This window comes from Thalassophryne amazonica, chromosome 8, assembly GCF_902500255.1.
Source record: "Thalassophryne amazonica chromosome 8, fThaAma1.1, whole genome shotgun sequence".
Classification (NCBI taxonomy): Eukaryota; Metazoa; Chordata; class Actinopteri; order Batrachoidiformes; family Batrachoididae; genus Thalassophryne; species Thalassophryne amazonica.
Window position 1 is genome coordinate 93414609 of NC_047110.1, and position 19456 is coordinate 93434064.

The 19456-nt window shown below is 43.6% G+C and overlaps 1 protein-coding gene across 3 annotated transcripts in view; it reads right to left on the reverse strand.

The window, feature by feature from the left end:
• btbd11b (BTB (POZ) domain containing 11b) overlaps window positions 1-19456 on the reverse strand; it is a 268189-nt gene that overhangs the window by 109231 nt on the left and 139502 nt on the right. For all 3 annotated transcript variants that reach the window (XM_034177006.1, XM_034177005.1, XM_034177004.1), the window contains exon 2: window positions 3998-4147. In XM_034177006.1, the coding sequence (XP_034032897.1) occupies window positions 3998-4147 (150 nt within the window). The remainder of the gene's footprint in view (window positions 1-3997; window positions 4148-19456) is intronic.

Sequence of the window (19456 nt, forward strand, 5' to 3'; positions counted from 1 at the left end):
CCCGCCGTCCCAGGGCAACACCGTAATCCTCACGATAGTGGACCGGTTCTCCAAGGCGGCCCACTTCGTGGCCCTCCCGAAGCTCCCGACGGCCCAGAAGACAGCAGACCTCCTGGTTCACCACGTCTTGCGGCTGCATGGGATACCGTCGGACATCGTCTCGGATCGTGGTCCCCAGTTCTCTTCACAGGTGTGGAAGAGTTTCTGCAAGGAGCTGGGGGCCACCGTGAGTCTCTCGTCCGGGTACCACCCCAGACCAACGGCCAGGCAGAGCGGGGCCAACCAGGATTTGGAGCAGGCCCTGCGGTGTGTCACCTCCGCACATCCGGCGGCCTGGAGTCACCATCTGGCCTGGATCGAGTATGCCCACAACAGCCAAGTTTCGTCTGCTACCGGCCTCTCCCCTTTTGAGGTGTGTTTGGGGTACCAGCCCCCATTATTCCCGCTGGTGGAGGGAGAGGTCGGTGTGCCCTCGGTCCAGGCCCACCTTCGGAAATGTCGCCGGGTGTGGCGGACCGCCCGCTCTGCCCTGTTGAAGGCCCGGACGAGGGCCAAATCCCAAGCAGACCGCCGACGGTCCCCGGCCCCCACGTACCAGCCCGGGCAGGAGGTGTGGCTCTCAACGAAGGACATCCCCCTCTGTGTGGACTCCCCCAAGTTAAAAGACAGATACATCGGACCCTTCACAATCCTCAAAATCATCAACCCGGCCGCAGTGAAGCTCCAACTCCCAGCTTCACTGCGGATCCACCCGGTATTCCACGTGTCCCGTATCAAGCCACACCACACCTCGCCCCTCTGTGCACCTGGACCTACGCCGCCTCCTGCCCGGCTCATCGACAGGGGAGCCTGCTTGGACAGTCCGCAGGCTCCTGGACGTCCGTCGTAAGGGCCGGGGGTTCCAATATCTGGTGGACTGGGAGGGGTATGGACCTGAAGAACGCTCCTGGGTGAAGAGGAGCTTCATCCTGGACCCGGCCCTCCTGGCCGATTTCTACAGAAGACACCCGGACAAGCCAGGTCGGGCGCCAGGAGGCGCCCGTTGAGGGGGGGGGTCCTGTTATGTGGGCCGCTGAAGAGGAGGTACTGCTGGCCCACTACCACCAGAGGGCGCCCTGCTTGGAGTGCGGGCTCCAAGCACGAGAGGGCGCCAGACCCAGAAGAAGTGACAGCTGTCATTCATCCCCTGCACCAGCTGTCACTCGTTCATCATCATCATCACCATCATAAAAGCCGGACTGCAACTCCACCTCCTCGCCGAGAAATCGACTACCGAGAGGTAATTTCTCTGCTGACTGACACATTGTGTAACCAACTGAACTTCTGTTGCAGCCGTTTTCCTGAAGTGTTGCCTTGTCTGGAGGATTGGCGTTTGGTGTGAGAGTGACGGCTTCACCTCGCACCCCATCCCAGATAAGTGGTAGATCAGGAGCTGCACGAGTGTGTGTGATTTGGAGGTGGAGGTGCTCCCTCCTAACTGTGTACAGACTGTAGACCACTGAGTGTACGGATTTACACTCATTCATCTTGTCTCTGCTTTTTGCCAGCAGTACCAGGGTCGACAGCCGAAGACAGAGGTCACCTGGGGATTCGGGACTTGGCGGCTCCGGTGTTCTTCAGACCGTTGGTGGTGGAGGCCGTGTGGGACGCGGCCTCTCTCTCGTCGGGGTCTTCTATCTTCGAGCCTGCCCACACGTCACCTGGTGTTAATTGACTTTGCAATTTCTGTGTATTTAGTTGTGTATTGTCACAACAGTAAATTGTTACCTTTTGGCTTACTCATTGTCCGTTCATTTGCGCCCCCTGTTGTGGGTCCGTGCTACGACACCTTCCCAACACGGAGCTCATTTTTCTTCCCCCAAGTTCCGAGTACAGTCAAACACAGCATAACACTACAATGGAGTTTATTTAAATCTATTTGGAATGCTACTGGGCAGCACGGTGGCTTAGTAGTTAGCACTGCTGCCTCACAGCAAGGAGGTCATGGGTTCAATTCCCACCTGTGGCCTTTCTATGTGGAGTTTGCATGTTCTCCCTGTGTTTGGTTGGGTTTCCTCCAGGTGCTCCGGTTTCCTCCCACATCCAAAAAACATGCGGGTTAGGTGGATTGGAATCTTTAAATTGTCCGTAGGTGTGTGTGTGGGTGTGAATGTGTTTCTTTGTCTGTTTGTGGCCCTGTGACAGACTGGCGTCCTGTCCTGGGTGTACCCCACCTTGCGCAGTGTGACTGCTGGGTTTAGGCTCCAGACCACCCGCGACCTGTAATTGGACTAAGCGGTTGAAGATGTGTGTCTGTGTAGAATAGAATCTCGACATGGTGCATTACTGTGTAAATGCTTCCATCATAGTGAGTTTTACTTTGTTTTGTTTGACCTTTAAGCTTCAGAAACAGCAAAGAAGACTCCAGAGGAGAAAGATGATTACAAAAACACCAGCCCAAAACTCAAGGTGATGCAGGAAAAATAAATCTATTTCAAAGCACTCAAAACTCTGACTTTCTTGCTCAATGTTTGTTTGGGTTTGGTGTGTTAGCAACAAAGGTCATGGTTTTCATCTGCTTTGACACTGTGCAGAGGGTAAGAACTAATGTTCCTTCTGTAAAAGGTCTCACAGAAGGCTTTATACCCAGAACCTCAATATTTTAAAACTGTACTTTATTGGTGCATCCGTGATGCATTTACAGTGCTTAGTTCCAAAGGGTTGTAAGAATCTATGTTTCTGCCCCCAGATAAAATGTTACACACCTGATGGTGCTGTGTCCCTACAGGGAGGTCCAACCCACAGTTTGAGCACTGCTGTCTTCATACTACATGTAGAATTTTTAGGTTTAAGTAGGTGCGCTAAGCACCAGTAGTGGGCAAAGGTCAGCTAACCAGCAGAAAACCATAAGTGGAGCAGTTAGCTTCCACTAAATTTGGCACCACTAACTGTAAGCAAGCTAACTTTTTAAATTTAAAAGTTGAATGGTTAAAAATGTTTGTAAACCCTAAAAAATACATGTTTGTTCCTGTTGGAGCTTATTCACTCAACCAGTCTGTAAAATTGACACGCGGCTTGAAGCATCACCTTATGGAGATGAAGCAAGAGGTGAAGCCAGAGTGAATGCATTATGGAGGGTCCACTGGTCCCAGGGTCCTCTGGTCCTAACCTCTTTATATTATATATATTACAACCCCAAACCGATTTTAAAGTTCACAAATAAATGTAATACTTTCAAACAGCTAACAAACCAAATCCAGTTTTGTATAATTTATAAAATAAAACATATGATTCTGTTTACATACTGTATTAATCACCTTTAATTGTATTGAAAATAAACAAAAAACGGTAATTCACCATAATTAAATAGTTTTTTTTTAATTATCACACTTTTGTGACATTACTTAACCTACTTTAGTGCAACATAGCCTACCATAAAAGCAAAAACAACTTCAACATGCTCTCCTTAATACTACGACAAGGACTAGTGGACCCTAGGACTAATGGGAAGTTCTCAATGTATTAGTTACATTCTTAAAGTTATTTCACGTATTCTTTTTTCTTTATATTTGTTATTTGTTAAATACTTCCTGTACTGTGAATAAACTGTATGGTGAATGCAAATACATTTGTTCCTTTGATTTGTTTGATGTTGGCTCACTAAACCTTTTAGGGAAGCTCTGTGTTTGTGCTTCAACATACTAAAATTTCAGCTCTTTAAGTCTGTTTTTCAGAGTTTCAGAGCCAAAATGCCAAGCCAAAGCTAAATTCATATGATAAAAGTTAGCCGTTATGAAGCAATTTATCATTATCACATTTAATTTTTCAGTTAGCGGATTAGCAGCTATCGGAGCTAGGTTTGCTGTGTCAACAACTGGCAAGCATACTTTTTTTTAACATGCCAAAGAGCAGCTTGACTGCAGTGGGTGCTGAGAGAGCAGTCATTTCCAGTCATTCACTTGTCCACTCAGAATTTCCTCTCTCACACACAGACACACACACGACGGGGGCGACTCACTGAGTTCAGAGATGCTGCCCACTCTTGTGGCCAGTAAACACTGTTCAACAGAGCGCAGCTCACACTGACTGTAGGCATTTCCATCTGTGCTTTTCCCTGCTCGCTGCTGGTCCCTGTGAAGTGTCAGGCCTTCTGGTAAACTGAGCACACCTAGGGGAGACACAGAGACAGAGACAGACGGGAGAATTAACGACTCAGAAAGACAGCTCGGTAACCAAATCAAAGGTCAGTGATCAGGATCAAAGACAGGAAAATTGAGACAGAGGACTGCTGGACCTTCACTTAAGTATGTGCTCTGTAAATGACATTATTATTATAGGTTTCTAGTCTGCTTTCATGTAGCTGTGCTATTCGTCACTTATACAAATGTGTAGGTGTGTTTACAATATGTTTTAATCATCTTAGGTCAAAAAAGCTTCTTCTGTGATGTCAGGGGTCATGCTCACTGGTCAACCTAATTAAACCTTACATACCCACCTGTGTTCTTCGTTCTCAGGACACAGAATTACTATGTGTCCCTAAGGTTAAAAAGATGTCAGCAGGCCACAAGCTTTCTCTTATCGGGTGCCTGATCTGTGAAAGAATCTGCCTGCTGAGATAAAACAGTCCGATTCTCTGAAGTCATTCAAGTGTGGATTAAAGAGTCAATTCATTTATATAGCGCCAAATCACAACAAAGCTGCCTCCAGGCGTTTCACACGGGTAAGACTGAATCTTACCAACTCATATGTTTTCCCTTTTGTATGGCTAGCATACTTGTGTTGTATCAAACCATTTTTCCTCTCTTTTTCAATTGTGTTATTAACAATGGAGCAGGTCTCAGCCTCATTATATCTAAATTCTGGGTCTGTTAGTGAAGCAAAGGGCTCACTGTTAGCGCCAACATTAGTACCCTCTCTGCTTCTCTGTTGGTTTACTGCTGGGAACTTGTGCTTTAGGTGCTGTTAGCTCTGGCCAACTGATTCTGCTCTCTTTATCTCTATCTGAGGGGCTGTCGCCAAAACTGGACCTGAGACCTGAGTTTTTTCACCATCTGTTCGACCACTGGTTGACACCCGAATGAGACAGCTGGCCTGAACAATCACAACACTTCACATTGACTTAAAAATGGGACTTTTTAGACTCAGATCTGTTCTGGACTGTGTACTTTGTTCTATACTCTTTCTTGCTGTTAGAATGGCCTGAGCAGTGGGTCATCCCTCTGAGTCTGGTCTGCTTCAGGTTTCTTCCTCAAATACTGCCAAATGGAGTTTTTCCATTACCACTGTACGTGTTTGCTCAGGAGGGTTGGTAAGGTTAGATATTACCCATGTGAAGTGCCTTGGGATGACTGTGATTTGGTGCTATATAAATAATTTGAACTCAATTGAAGATCTTGCTCTTTTTCTCCTTGGTGTTATTCCACGTCCACTCCCATGTGGACCATTGTTCGCTAGCTGGCTGGGTCTAGTGGGTGTTCTTCCCAGGAAGTTGTGATTCAAGAGGTCCTTGTAGCATTTATTCTGTCCTCCTCTGGACCATTTTCTTTCATTCAGCAGGGAGCAAAAGATCTGTTTGGGAAGTCAGCTGTTATCCATCCTAAAGACCCACCCACTGAAGTTGGTTCTTGAGGATGATACACTTGATGCTCTGGAGCTTGGCTTCAGCCAAGACCCCGATGTTGGTACGGTTCCCACCTGATGCAGAGGACACTCCTCGGGCAGCATTGGTGGAATCGCTCAAGGGTATTCAGGTGGCATACACACTCTGTCAAAGTGGAAACATGTCCTTGCTTGTGTATCTTTCATCTATTTATTGGTGTATTGCCAAGTTGTGAGTCCCTTGCATAGGACTGTGAATCCAGCTGATTTATCTTATGGTGTTAATAGGCTGGTATGCTTGTGTCAAATAGATAAAAAGAACATAGTTGTGGTGACCCTAGCTTCAAACTACAGCTTTGGGAGGCTCTGTTGTTCTTTTCAAAGCACATCATATTTCCATATTGATCATGTAAGATCAGAGAGCAGCTGAAAACCCGCAAGACTCTAAGAGCAAAGAGCGAAGTCCACAGGTGTCAGGTGTTGTGCAGAGCTGGAGTCTTATGAAATCCTCAGGCAACCCAGGAAACATCACATACCCAGAAAACTAATGTTTCATCTGCATATTTCTGCAGGAAATATAAGTAAACATGTCCTCAATCACTTTAATTACCTTACATTTTCCTCTCTATAGTGAGTCTTTGTGTCAAGCTCCAGGAAATCCATTTAAACAGCAGGCGAGCTGCAGAGGACATTTCCTCACATTCACTTTCTTCTCCCATAATTAAAAACTGAATCAGACCGCTCTGTCAGAAGGATGACCACAGGACTCAAACCAGCTGTTGAAATGAGTCGTCCTACATTTTGATTCAGGCTGAACATTTTGCTTCACAAGCTGTGATTACCTTTTTTTTTTTACATGTGGAAACTGTTGACAACGACTTCTTCCCTCTAAGAAGGCAGGTGCAGCTGCTACTGCAAACACAATTACACCGAAATGCACTTTGCATGTCTGGTTATGTCCACCAATGACGTAATTAATAAATAAATAAATAATTAAATAAATCAATCAATAAACGCTGATGATTTTATTTTGTCCACCAAGGACGTCACACAGTTCATGTGGTACTCAGGTCAGATAGCAAGCATCACATTTTACTTAGTACGCAATAGTGGCTGGCTAGTGTGGACTTTAATTATAATCTGAACAGGCCAGCACGTGCCGTGTGTGAGTTAAAGCGCACGTTTTTTTCAATTAAAATGTACCTGCTGTGTACGACATGCCAGAGCGCTGCAGTGATATGACATGCTGTCACCTTTTATCATCATTCACTTGAGGCTTATGAATGTCACAAACTGCTCTGTGAAAATGAATGATGACAACAAACACGCAATGCAATGCAGCTTACTACACTTTAATTAAAGTGACAATAAATATTCAATGACATGGCTAAAATTAATCTCTATTACCCGTGCCTAGAACAGGAAACTCAGCTAGTTTGCAATAAACTTGGCATAAAAATGGGAGTGGGTGCAGAATTGACCAGCAAGGCCAAAACTATAAATGCTTGAGATCAAGGACATGTTTGTATGTTGATTGGTTTACTCTTCTCAGGTCCTTTAGCTGATTTCAACCAACCATGCTATGTCAATGAAGGTTTTTCTTGAAAATGCTACACCCTACACCCTGCTACTGAAGTGAGTGTCATTACTGAGGTATTACCTAGATTTACAGAATTTGATAGTATCTCACTAGACGTGCTGATGAAACTCATAGCATCTACAAAAAGCACAACCTGCTTATTTGATCCTATACCAACAAAACTGTTTAAGGACCTGTGGCCCATTCTTGGGCCGACTGTGCTGGAAATAATTAATCTATTATCAAATCTATCATTTTGCTCTAAATTCTGGAAAAGGTGGTGTCACGGCAGCTTGTGTACGACCTTACTGGGAATAATCTCTTTGAGCCACTGCAGTTTATTTTAGAAAATATCATTCCACAGAGCTCTCATTAAAGTAGTGAATGACCTTCTGCAAGCAATGGATTTGGACACTGCTACTGTTCTGGTGCTGTTAGATCTCAGCGCTGCATTTGATACTGTGGATCATCATATTCTACTCAATAGGCTGGAGAATCATTTTGGGATTACTGGGAATGCCCTTGAGTGGTTGACATCATACCTGACCAGTCATTCTCACTGTATTTTGTCCAGTAACACTGCCTCTAACCTTAGTGACATGAAATTTTGGGTTCCACAGGGGTCCATCTTAGGCCACATATTTTAGCATTTTAGGATTACCTTTCACTGCTATGCTGATGATACTCAGTTATACATGCCAATAACTGCTGTTAATCTCATCCACATAAAATCCTTAGAAGATTGCCTTGCATCAGTGAAAAGTTGGATGTGCTGTGTGGAAGGAGAGCTTCCTTCCACCTGTGAAATATAGCAAAGAATTGGTCCAACCTGTCTATGGCTGATGCTGAGACCCTGACTTATGCATTTGTTTCTTCTAGATTGGACTACTGCAATGTTCTATTTTCTGGTTTACCACAGTCCAGCATTAGGGGTCTCCAATTGTTTCAAAATCCTGCTGCCAGACTTTTGACAGGAAGCAGAATCAGAATCAGAATCAGAAGAAGTTTATTGCCATTGCCAGTGAACAGGATTCACAGACTAGGAATTTGCTTCGGTACAATGGTGCAACATTAAGAAGAGATAAAATGCTACGATAAAATATAACATATGTGTCAAAATAAGATCAAATATAAGATAAAAAAAGAAATATGAAATATGAAAGGCTGTGTGCAACAGAAAAACAGAGAAAGAAAAAAACAGTGCAGTGGGAGGAGTGCAATTAAAAACCAAAGTACATTGTCTAAAGTGACCTGTGATAAAATGATAAAGTGACAGAGTTAAGCTTAAGGTGACTGAGTTATGAGATGTTCATGAGTCTAACGGCAGAGGGGAAGAAACTGTTCTTATGGCGGGAGGTTCTGGTCCAGATGGACCGTAGCCTCCTGCCCGAGGGGAGTGGTTTGAATAGACCGTGAGCAGGGTGAGAAGGGTCAGCTGTGATCCGACCTGCTCGGCCCAGAGTCCTGGAGACATGCAGGTCGTGGAGAGATGGAAGGCTACAGCCGATCACCTTCTCAGCAGAGGCCACAATGCGCTGCAGTCTGTGTCTGTCCCTGGCTGTGGCCTCGGCGTACCACACCGTGATGGAGGAGCAGAGGATGGACTCGATGATGGCCGTGTAGTTTGTCCAAGTGACTTGACTAAAGTTTGTCCACATTACACCCATTTGGCATCTCTTCACTGGCTTCCTGTCCCAGTGAGATCAGATTTTAAGGTTCTGCTACTAGCCTATAAAAGTGTTCATGGACTGGCACCTTCCTACTTAGCTGACCTAATTAAATCCTACGTACCGGCCCGGGCTCTGTGTTCTCAGGGTGAATTCACCGTAGGGAGTCCTAGGGTGAATAAAAAGTCTGCAGTTCACAGAGCTTTCTCTTATCGTGCCCCTGTTCTGTGGAATGATCTCCCTGCATCAATAAAACTGTCAGATTCTGTAGAAACTTTCAAGTCCAGACTTAAGACGTACTTATTTTCCCTTTTGTATGGCTAGCATACTGGCATAGTATGTTACAGTGCTTTTTACCCATTTAATTTCATTTTATTAGGAAACAGACCGGCCACGACCTCAACTTTATCTCAACTCTGGGTCTTTTAGTAAAGCTTAGGGCTCCTGGCCGGCGATCACATTAGTATTTCTTCTGTTTTTCTTGTTGCTTAATGCTGACAAATTATACTGTATTTGTTGTCTTTCCTATGCCTGATTTTGTTTTTCTCTCTGTTTGATGTGCAGCTCCATTCAGAGATGGGAGTGGTGTCTTCTTCTGCAAGCTTCCCGTCCTGTGCACCGGCAAAATTTCATGTATATTCATTTTGTAAATTGTTTTATCAACTGTGTCGGTAACATGGCCCAAGCAGAGGGTCTGCTTGAGGTTTCTTCCTCAAATCATCAGAGAGAGTTTTTCCTTACCACTGTCGCCTGTGTACTTGCTCTAGGGGTTGGTAAGGTTAGACCTTACTTGTGTGAAGTGCCTTAAGGCAACTTTGTTATGATTTGGTGCTATATAAATTAAATAAATTGAAAATGGAATAAAAAAAATAATTTTGTCAAAGGTCAACATCAAGGAATTTAATTTTCAAACCAATTTGGATAAAATGTGCCAAACCCTTTGATGGATTCCAAAACTACCTGGGCAAATTCAGCCAGACATCAAAATGTGGGTGAAGGTCAAGGTCACTGGGGTCAAATGTTGGACTGTTGTATCTGTTACTGACTTCATGCTCATGGGTTCTATTACCTAGTACAAGTTCATAATTCACATATACAATACATTCATTTATTTTCTAAACCCACTTACTCCAATTAAGAGTCAGAGGTGGACGGAGCCTATCCTAGCAGCTGCTCAGTGAGAATATACAATAACAAAACAGAAAGAACTTTCCTACCCTTCTATTTTAAGGTCATTTTACTTCTTTACACTGTGCACTATAATCTTAATCAAATTCCTAACCATTACAAATACCATAGTCCTTAACTTTACAACAAGCATTTAAAAAAGTTCATTAAAACACCTTCCCAGTTCATAGCAGCTGTTAAACTTCCAGCTCCTTAATCCTGTTTTGGGGGATAATGCAAGAAAGCAGGATGAGCTGACAGTGAAGTGCTGAATGCTCTCAAGCTGGACTGAGGCGAGGTGACTCAGTGGCTCTCTAATGCAAGGCATCGCGTGCCCTCAGGAAGGAACGGATGGAGCTTTTACAAGGCAGCCAGTGACTGGAGCTACTAGCTGCTCTCTGCACTCGTGTGATGAAAACTCTTCCTGATAGTCAGTCTGTCACTGCACCAGCACTCTCCTGACAATAGCAAAGACTCAGCTTTTAATGAACAACAGTTTAGGATGTGGTTTACTGAGCAGTTACAAGCAGAATTATGTGGATCTCTTGGTGAGACAAGATAATGGACAACTGTATGTCCTGTCCTGCTTACCAAGAGGAGAGGAAAGGAGAAGAGTGGCAGCAAGAAGCACTTTACTCGAGCATTAATCAGCCCATTAGCTTCTGCTTACAAACACTGCATTTGCATTACAAACAAACAATGCACTTCTAACCTGCATCATTGTGTCCCACTCTGGGTGTGAACTGCAGGCACTCTAATCATGAGGGTAAAAATCATGGCTTCCAGCATACCTTCCAGCATGACGCTTTGGTGTTGGAGAGTAATGTTTACTTAACTTCTTGTACAGCACCACCTGCTGGCCTTTGTTACACACTGACTAAATTAATTTTGCTTGTTGAAGTAATACATAGCACCATGTTTTTAAAAAATGGTGACTTATAGGCTGGTACAATATATTTATGTTTTTTTATCTCTTAATGTTGCATTTTTGGAGTAATATTCTGGTGCAAATTATAGTCCGGAAAATACAATAATAATTTATATGCCATATCCAGAAATAATATAAAAAAAGACCTACTAATGTCATGTTTGCAATAGCATATGTGTAGTAGCCATGACAACTATTTACCCATTTGTATTTTTAGGGGACTCAGTGAGCATGCTTACATGACCATAATAATCAGATAAATGTTAGTAATCAGATAACTAATAATCTGATCTCTCACATTTACATGGACCTCAGTAATCAGGTAACTGTAAAAACTGGGTTTACATGATTGCAGTTCATTAGTTTGATTTCTTTGGAAGTGGAGAAAGAAGAAAGGGCAGCTCCTGAAGAAAAGCCTTAACTGAAAAAAGAGGTCTCTTTCTCTCTCTATATATATACACACTGATTTACGAAGAACAATCATGTCAAATCTGATGCTTACTCCATCCAGACTTATCATTTTGTGTATTTTCGCATGTATTGTGACCTGTAATAGCTCAAAAAGTGTCTCCATTACCACATTTTGAATTACCTTAAAGACCACCTCATGAGCACAAAAACAGATCTGCGATATTTGAGAGTTTTTTTAAGCACATTTCCATTAAGCATATGTTCAATTTCGACTTCCATTTGTGCAGTTTGGAGGGTAATGGAAACTCTCTTAATGTAACAAAGGGGCCGAGTCACAAAACAACCATAAATGTAGACAATATGATGTCGGCGACACCAGCAGTAACTGCAGAAATCAAGCAATAAATGCTAGACCTTTGTCTCATGATGGCTCTGAAGGGTTAACTCTTATTATTATTATTATTTTTTTTTTGCTGTACATGGATCTCACTACTCCTGGCCCACTCCAGGCCCCGGCTCAGTTCTGCCAGCCCAGATGGCTGCCATATGTATACTAAACAAGTAACAAACAAGAGGGAGAAGGAGCTGGATAGCATGAAACGTGGTACAATGCTGCTCCTACTGTAAGACCAATTTCTTCTTTATGAACAAAGTGCGTTGAGCGGTTGAAGGGACAGCGTGAATGTGAAACATATGCTGTGTTGTGCTGGAATGCTTGGCTTGACTGTAAAACTCCAGAGGTACAGTTCACGTTCTCTGGTGACCACAGTATGGTCTGAGGCAGCCTCAGGTCTTTAATGGGTTAGCGCTGTGCCAGCAACAGGGACGTGCACAACCACCCTTGTCTGATCCTGTGAGAAACTGCATGTGCACATGCAAATGTCAGTTTAAATTAACAAACTGGGGAGACGGAGAAGATCAGCGGCAGCTACCACCAGAGGGAGACAAATATGCAGATATACAGATATATAAACATGTCACAGCATGGCTTAGAGGACGTTGCACAGTCGATGCAGCACGCCCAGCTATGGGGTCGGGTTTCTCCAGGTCATTATTTATGGGCATTTTGTAGGTATATCATAAAATCAACCAATTCGTCCTATTAAGGTTTCAAATCCTGCAAAACTTCGGAGAGTTCGCCAGTCTGCGAGATCTCAGTAACATTGAGAACTGCATTGAGATGCTCTGATCACGCTGCACTTTAACCGCTGCACACAGACAACACCATTAACATTGCAACATAAAACTATTTTTGTATTGTGCCTAAACCTCACGTGAATATATTATTTGGGTTTATAGACGTTGTTACTGCGTTTGTTTTATGTAAACATGCAGAATCACAGTCTGTCTCTCCGTTATTTTCAATGGGAGCTGCTGTGAGCTACGCTCGCTTCCTGATCATGTCGTTCTGGGGGAAAGAGAAGTTTGCTCTTTAACGTCTTGATTATTGTTCTTTACTAACCTGTTTAAATAAAGGTTAAACAATCCAGTCCCACACACATACACAAACACACACACACCCCGCTAGTATAAATGATACCTTACGTGGTAGCAGCCGGCTTTGGAGGACTACAAACAATTACAGCAGGATGGAGCCCATTAGCCTGTATGGAATCACATCGTTCTTTGAGGATCCTCAGCTGATCACAAGAAGAGAAAACTCAGGAAAGACAGACTACTTGCTCACACTAAAGCACCACTGGGACATTGGGACCTTGAAAGCTCAAGTACAAGTGACTGTGAAAGATAAAAGCTACGATGTTTTGCCACGTTCCCGCCTGAGTGCACAGCTGTAATAATCTCATTCAGTGTTTGTTTACAAGTCTTCACCACTGCGTTAACATTATCAGCACAAAGTATTATTGTTGTCGAATGTAAATTATGATACTTTGCAGGAGACATACTGAGCTACTGAGCAGATTATTTACAGAACAAACAAATGACTGCCTTGTCTGATGAGTGGTACTGCTCTGCTCTGCACGCGCTCACGCTCCACTTGTTCGAGTTGGCAAGACGATAACTCGCTTGAAAAAAACTGCCATGCAATCACACATGGAAGACACATCTTATTACAATCATGACTTGAAATGTAACAGCCAGCAACTTGTCATAGTGTACACTGTCAACAAGGGTGAAACAAAACAGCTAACGACCTTCCTCTCAAATACTATCTGCCATTTTCTTAACTCCACTTTGTTAGTGGGCCCACTGGAAGAATTGTAGATTTGTATATAGCATCTGTATATTTGTATCTCCAGGGTAATGACTACTTCTGTGAGGTCACACTGACTGCTCCAATACAGACATCTGCAGCTGCAGTACTTCTGAAGGTAAGTTAAAAACTGTTAATGTGTCTTTAACTGTTGCACGGTCTGTCTGCATGCTGTGGAGCAGCTGGACTAAATGACACTGTGTCAAATGTGGATTGTTTTAATTAGCATTGCTTAGCTGATGTAAAGAAAGAAAAACATAAGCTTGAGGTGGAGATTTAAGCTCAGCACAGTCTGGCCACTGAATGCTTCTGATTGCAGACAGCATGGAAATAGCAGCAACTACAAAAAAAAAAAGAAGAATGAACCGCACACTTCAACACACACACACTGAGGAGTTGTGATGGGTGACTGAAGCACAAAAGGGCATGACCATGATTATGTAATCGTCTCCAATCAGAAGAAAAGCAGCCTTTCTGTAGTCTGTGTTTTATTTACCTCACAGTCACCACTCTTTCATTAATATTTCTTTTTATCATGATCCTTTTGTCAAGTGTAGTAACACTGTGTATAATATTTACGAGTCGCACACTTCTTGCAGTAGCCCTTGCAGACAATACGAGCAATCAGCGGCAGTGGCAGTGCAGTAAAACTCAGCTCATATTGCATGCACTGCTTACAGCATGTGAAAGGAAAATGTGTTAAAACACATTTTCCTGACATCTACCTGACAAAAGGAGAAGAAAAATGGATTCATCACATTAACATCAATTAAGACACCGAGAAATGATGAGAATAAAACAATTATTTTGACAAATAGATGATCCTGTTAAATGCAGGAATGTTATGAAGTGTTTGCTCATTTACCGCCAAGTGAATTTGAGTCATTAAAGTATACGAGTGATATCATAAAATCAGATTTGCTGGGTCTGGGCTTTTTTTTTTTTTTTTTTATAAGGAATGACATCACAGAGAGAGCTGCTTGTAAAAACTGGAAGCTTTTAGTGAAGATGGTCTTGGAGATTTAATGTGTCATCGCATAAATATGAATCAATGATGAGACATTAAATCCCGAAGGCTGAAGATGTACGATCGCTGCATGCACGCAATACGTTTTCATTTCCGCGAGATGAAATGAGCCCATATTCCCTCTCACCTTGTGGCGTGTGTCTAAATGATTGATTGAGAAAGAAACAAACCACATATCACATGCACTATTAATGATGCTCATCCACATTTTCATGCATGACGTTTCTACAGTTTTCCTTTGAAGAGCCACTGCAGTAGCTGCTTTGATTTAATTTGATTTAACCTTTATTTAACCAGGTAAGTTATTAAGAAAAAAATTCTTATGTACAATAACGATCTGGTAAACTCCTGCTTTAACCCGACTGCACATAACAAAAACTGTTATTTCATTAAATGCTAATTTTGAACGCAGAAAACATGTGGGATGTGAGGTAAAAAGACAGTGAAGGAGATGTGTCAGGGATGAGTCAAAGCATTCTTTGTAAACCATTCCAGTAAGTGATGGATTTAAGGGATGTAATGAGCCATTGCAGCCTCAACGCTGGAAATCAAATCGGCTGCAGAAAGTGGTTTGTTATTCTAATCTCTTTTTGGAAATCATTTTTTAAAGGAATCAGTGATCGATCATGTGCTGTGTGGATCATCATGTTCCAACGGAGTTGTGACTATTGGGCAGTGCAGTCTTATTTGAGGGCGGGCGCTAAAGGGTAAAAATATGACGCATATGACGTCATTTCTCTATTTCCAGGGACAGAAACATGGTACTTTCTCTGAGTTTTTTTTTTTTTTTTTTTTTGGCAAATTACATGCAAACAAAGTGAAAATGCAAAGAAAAAGTTTGTTTGTTTATGACCCGGACTTCAAACGTGTCGAGGCGGTTTTTCAGGCGAGAGAACGTAGCTACTCTGGCTAGCTATGTAGGCTTACCGACACGTCGCCTCCCACTGGCCTCGTCTTCCCTTCTCTACTGGGAACCAAAAAAAAAAAAAAAACCTGTCCTTTTCGTAACTTTTTCAATGTTTGCAGACGAAAACAAAACAGTAAACCATTTTCCCCTGTGAAGTTATGCTGTGTATATACTGCACAATGGGAGCGGTTGACCCCATAAGCGGTCAAATCCCGTGATATCACACAGGGTTCAAACGAGACTGTGCTGCCCTATTGGGAGAAAGGGTAAGTAAATCATATTCAAATTTCAGTTTACTTTTTAAGTAAAGAGTAGTGAAGAGAGAGCTGAGCAGGGGGGCAAAGCTCTCGAATTACCGATCGATCTACGTTCCGATCCTCACCTATGGTCATGAGATTTGGCCCATGACCGAAACAACGAAATCGCGAGTACAAGCGGCCGAGATGAGTTTCCTCCACAGGGTGGCTGGGTGCTCCCTTAGACATAGGGTGAGGAGCTCGGTCACTCGGGAGGAGCTCAGAGTCGAGATGCTGCTCCTCTACGTCGAAAGGAGCCAGCTGAGGTGGCTCGGGCATCTTTTCCGGATGCCCCCTGGACGCCTTGCTGGAGAGGTGTTCCGGGCATGTCCCATCGGGAGGAGGCCCCGGGGAAGACCCAGGACACACTGGTGGGACTACGTCTTTCGGCTGGCTTGGGAACGTCTCGGGGTTCCCCCGGAGGAGCTGGGGGAGGTGTGTGTGGATCGGGAGGTCTGGGCGGCTTTGCTTGAGCTGCTGCCCCGCGACCCGACCTCGGATAAAGCGGAAGAAAATGGATGGATGGATAGATGGTTTACTTTTTAAAACTCTGTTTAGGGGAGTGGAGAGGCGACAGTCTGTGGTTACACAGCAGTTAGATGATTCTTTTCATTCATTTTCTATACCTGCTTAGTCCAATTAAGGGTCACAGAGGAGCTGGAGCCTAAAGCCATCGCTACACTTGCACAAGTTTGATCCCCACACTGACAAGCATTCTTGCGTGCCAATGAGCAGTCTTGTTGTAAACTGTGTGAGGCTTTGCATGTAATGACACGCATTGACACACAGTGTTTGCAAATAGGTTGCACAATGTTCACAATTAGTTCACTGAAGTGGCATCAAATTAACCCGTTTTGGCCCACAGGCAACAACTGCTGCCGAAGTGTATCACTGTCATGTTCTACTAACAATAAAAAATCTCAAAGGTACTAACGCAACAGTTTATGACACGCTTACTCATTCGTACGCAAAATTGAGTGCCAGCGCGGGGATCAAATTTGTGCAAGTGTCAAGGTGGCTTAATCAACAGTGATCACTGGGCGAGAGGTCGGGTACACCCTGGATAGGCTGCAAGTCCATCACAGGACCACATACAGACACACACACAGTCACAGCTATGGTCAATTTAGTGTCATCAGTCCACAGGGGTCGAAACAGTACATGCATGTGCTAGTTTGTGCATGTATTATTCGAGCGGTGCACGTAATTTTATACTGCACTAGCACTGTTGCAAGTAACTTTATCCAAGTTTTAGCAACTATAAACACCAGTAAAATTAACCAATAAAGGAATAAATAAGGAAAAAAAAATTCCAGTGTGTTGTCTTTGTCTTCCCTGCATTTTATGACTCTCACACATGGAGCGAGTTGCTGTGCTCTATTTGTTGTGTTCGTGCGAGCACATGTAAACAAAGAAAATAAAAAATAGGCTGCCGCTGCAGTTCCTCTCTCTCTCTCTGCCCTCAAACTCTGTCATCACTGTGTTATAAACCAGTCACCATTTGTTTTATTATGCATCTGTGTAGTTAATAAATAAATAATCTTCACGGATGGTTCGTTCACACACGCATGTGAAGAAAAACTGTCTGCCACTGCTGCTGCTGCTGCTCTCCCCTCAAACTCTCCCCAAAGAGGAAGAGTCTGACACATCAGAGGAGGAGTTTTAAGGTTGATATAAGACTGACTTTTGGTTGTGCAAGTAACTTTTTTTTTTCGGTGCAAGTAATTTTTTTGTTACTAGCACCAGTGCAAGTAGGTTAAAAAAATGTATTTCGACTGCTGAGTCCACCTTTGGAAGTGGGAGGAAGTCAGAGAACCAGGATGGAACCCATGCAAGCTCCACAGAGGACCAGGGGAACACGACCCCAGGACTTTCTTGCTGTGAGGCAACAGTGTTAACCACTAAGCCACCGTGCCGCCCTGGTAGAATTAGTTTTAGAGATATTCCACTCTTTCGCACATGACTGTCAGAAAAAAAGGGGGGTGGGGTACCATCCCTATTTTAAAAATATGAATTTTGTCTGTAGCTCCCTCTAGAGTTTTGCTCAAACACATTTTCACACGGTCCACTTTGTCAGTTTTAACTTTTTTTTATAAACCCATATTTTTACAAGAGCTCTTGTTTTAATATATAAACAAAATATTTTGGTTTGTGGTTTGACAGTTATGTTTACGCTAATGCCACAAAAGTAGCATGTCTATAATTTTTAGCAGGATTCAGCTAATGTCAAGTCTCAAGGACAAAGTAATAGTAACAGTAATGGATATTTAAAATGAATGAAATTAAATGGAAATGAAATAAAATATGTTTTCAATGCTTTGTGAAGCATAACTGGCAAATTTGTTGGGAAGGTGTCGTAGCACGGACCCACAACAGGGGGCGCAAATGAACGGACAATGAATAAGCCAAAAATGGTAACAATTTAATGTTGCGACAATACACAACGAAACGTTCTGTAATCTGCACAGTCAATTTAACACCAGGTGACGTGTGGGCAGGCTCGAAGATAGAAGACCCCCGACGAGAGAGAAGCTGCGTCCCACACGGCTTCCACCACCAACGGTCTGAAGAACACCGGAGCCGCCAAGTCCCGAGTCCCCAGGTGGCCTCTGTCTTCGGCTGTCGACCCTGGTACTGCTGGCAGAAAGCAGAAATATGATGAGTGAGTGTGAATCCGCACACTCAGTAAATCCACAGTTAATGAGGGAGGAAGCGCCTCCACCTCCAAGCACACACTCGTGCAGCTCCTGTTTGAGCACTTATCTGGGTGGGAGGTGTTGCGAAGCCGTCGCTGAACACCTCAAACGCCACCTCCACAGATGAGTCTCACCGACAGGAAAACGGCTGCAAAGAAGAGTTTAGACAGATGCACAGTCTTAAGTTCACAGAGAAATTACCTTGGTAATGGTAGTCGATTTCTCGGCGGGGAGGTGGAGTTGCAGTCCGGCTTTTATGGTGGTGATGATAAACGAGTGACAGCTGGTGCAGAGGATGAGTGACAGCTGTCACTTCTTCTGGGTCTGGCGCCCTCTCGTGCTTGGAGCCCGCACTCCAAGCAGGGCGCCCTCCGGTGGTGGTGGGCCAGCAGTACCTCCTCTTCAGCGGCCCACACAACAAAATTATCATTATTATTGTTATTATTACGATTGTTGTTTTCACTCCTCTTGGTGTAGCACCTAGACAGGGCTGGCCATCAATGGTATGGATGGGATATGGATGAGATCAGGTGGTCAGAGGAGGAAGAGGAGGTGTTGTGGGAACAAGGCCATCAATTGTTTCATCTCAGGGAGCTTTGGTGGATGACTGTTGCTCCTGTAGCTCACACACTGACACTTTGTGTCACTCTAACCTCTCACTTCTAAGTAAACCATCTGAATAGCAATGTGTGAAGGTCAAGCATTTTTATTAAAAGGTAATGACAAATGATGACCATCTCCATCCATCCATTTTCTTCCGCTTTATCCGGAGTCAGGTCGCGGGGATGATAAATCAGATGACCATCTGATTTATTTAATTCATGCTATGGCCAGAACACACCCTTGATTAACTGACTAAATACAACCCCTTTGCAGCCTGTGCCTGACTTTGCACTCAAATCGCACACTGTGTAAAATGCAAAGTAAAGTTGGACACACCCCAAACTCAGTTGTGCCATGTACTATAGATTATGTGTTCTCGATTGTCA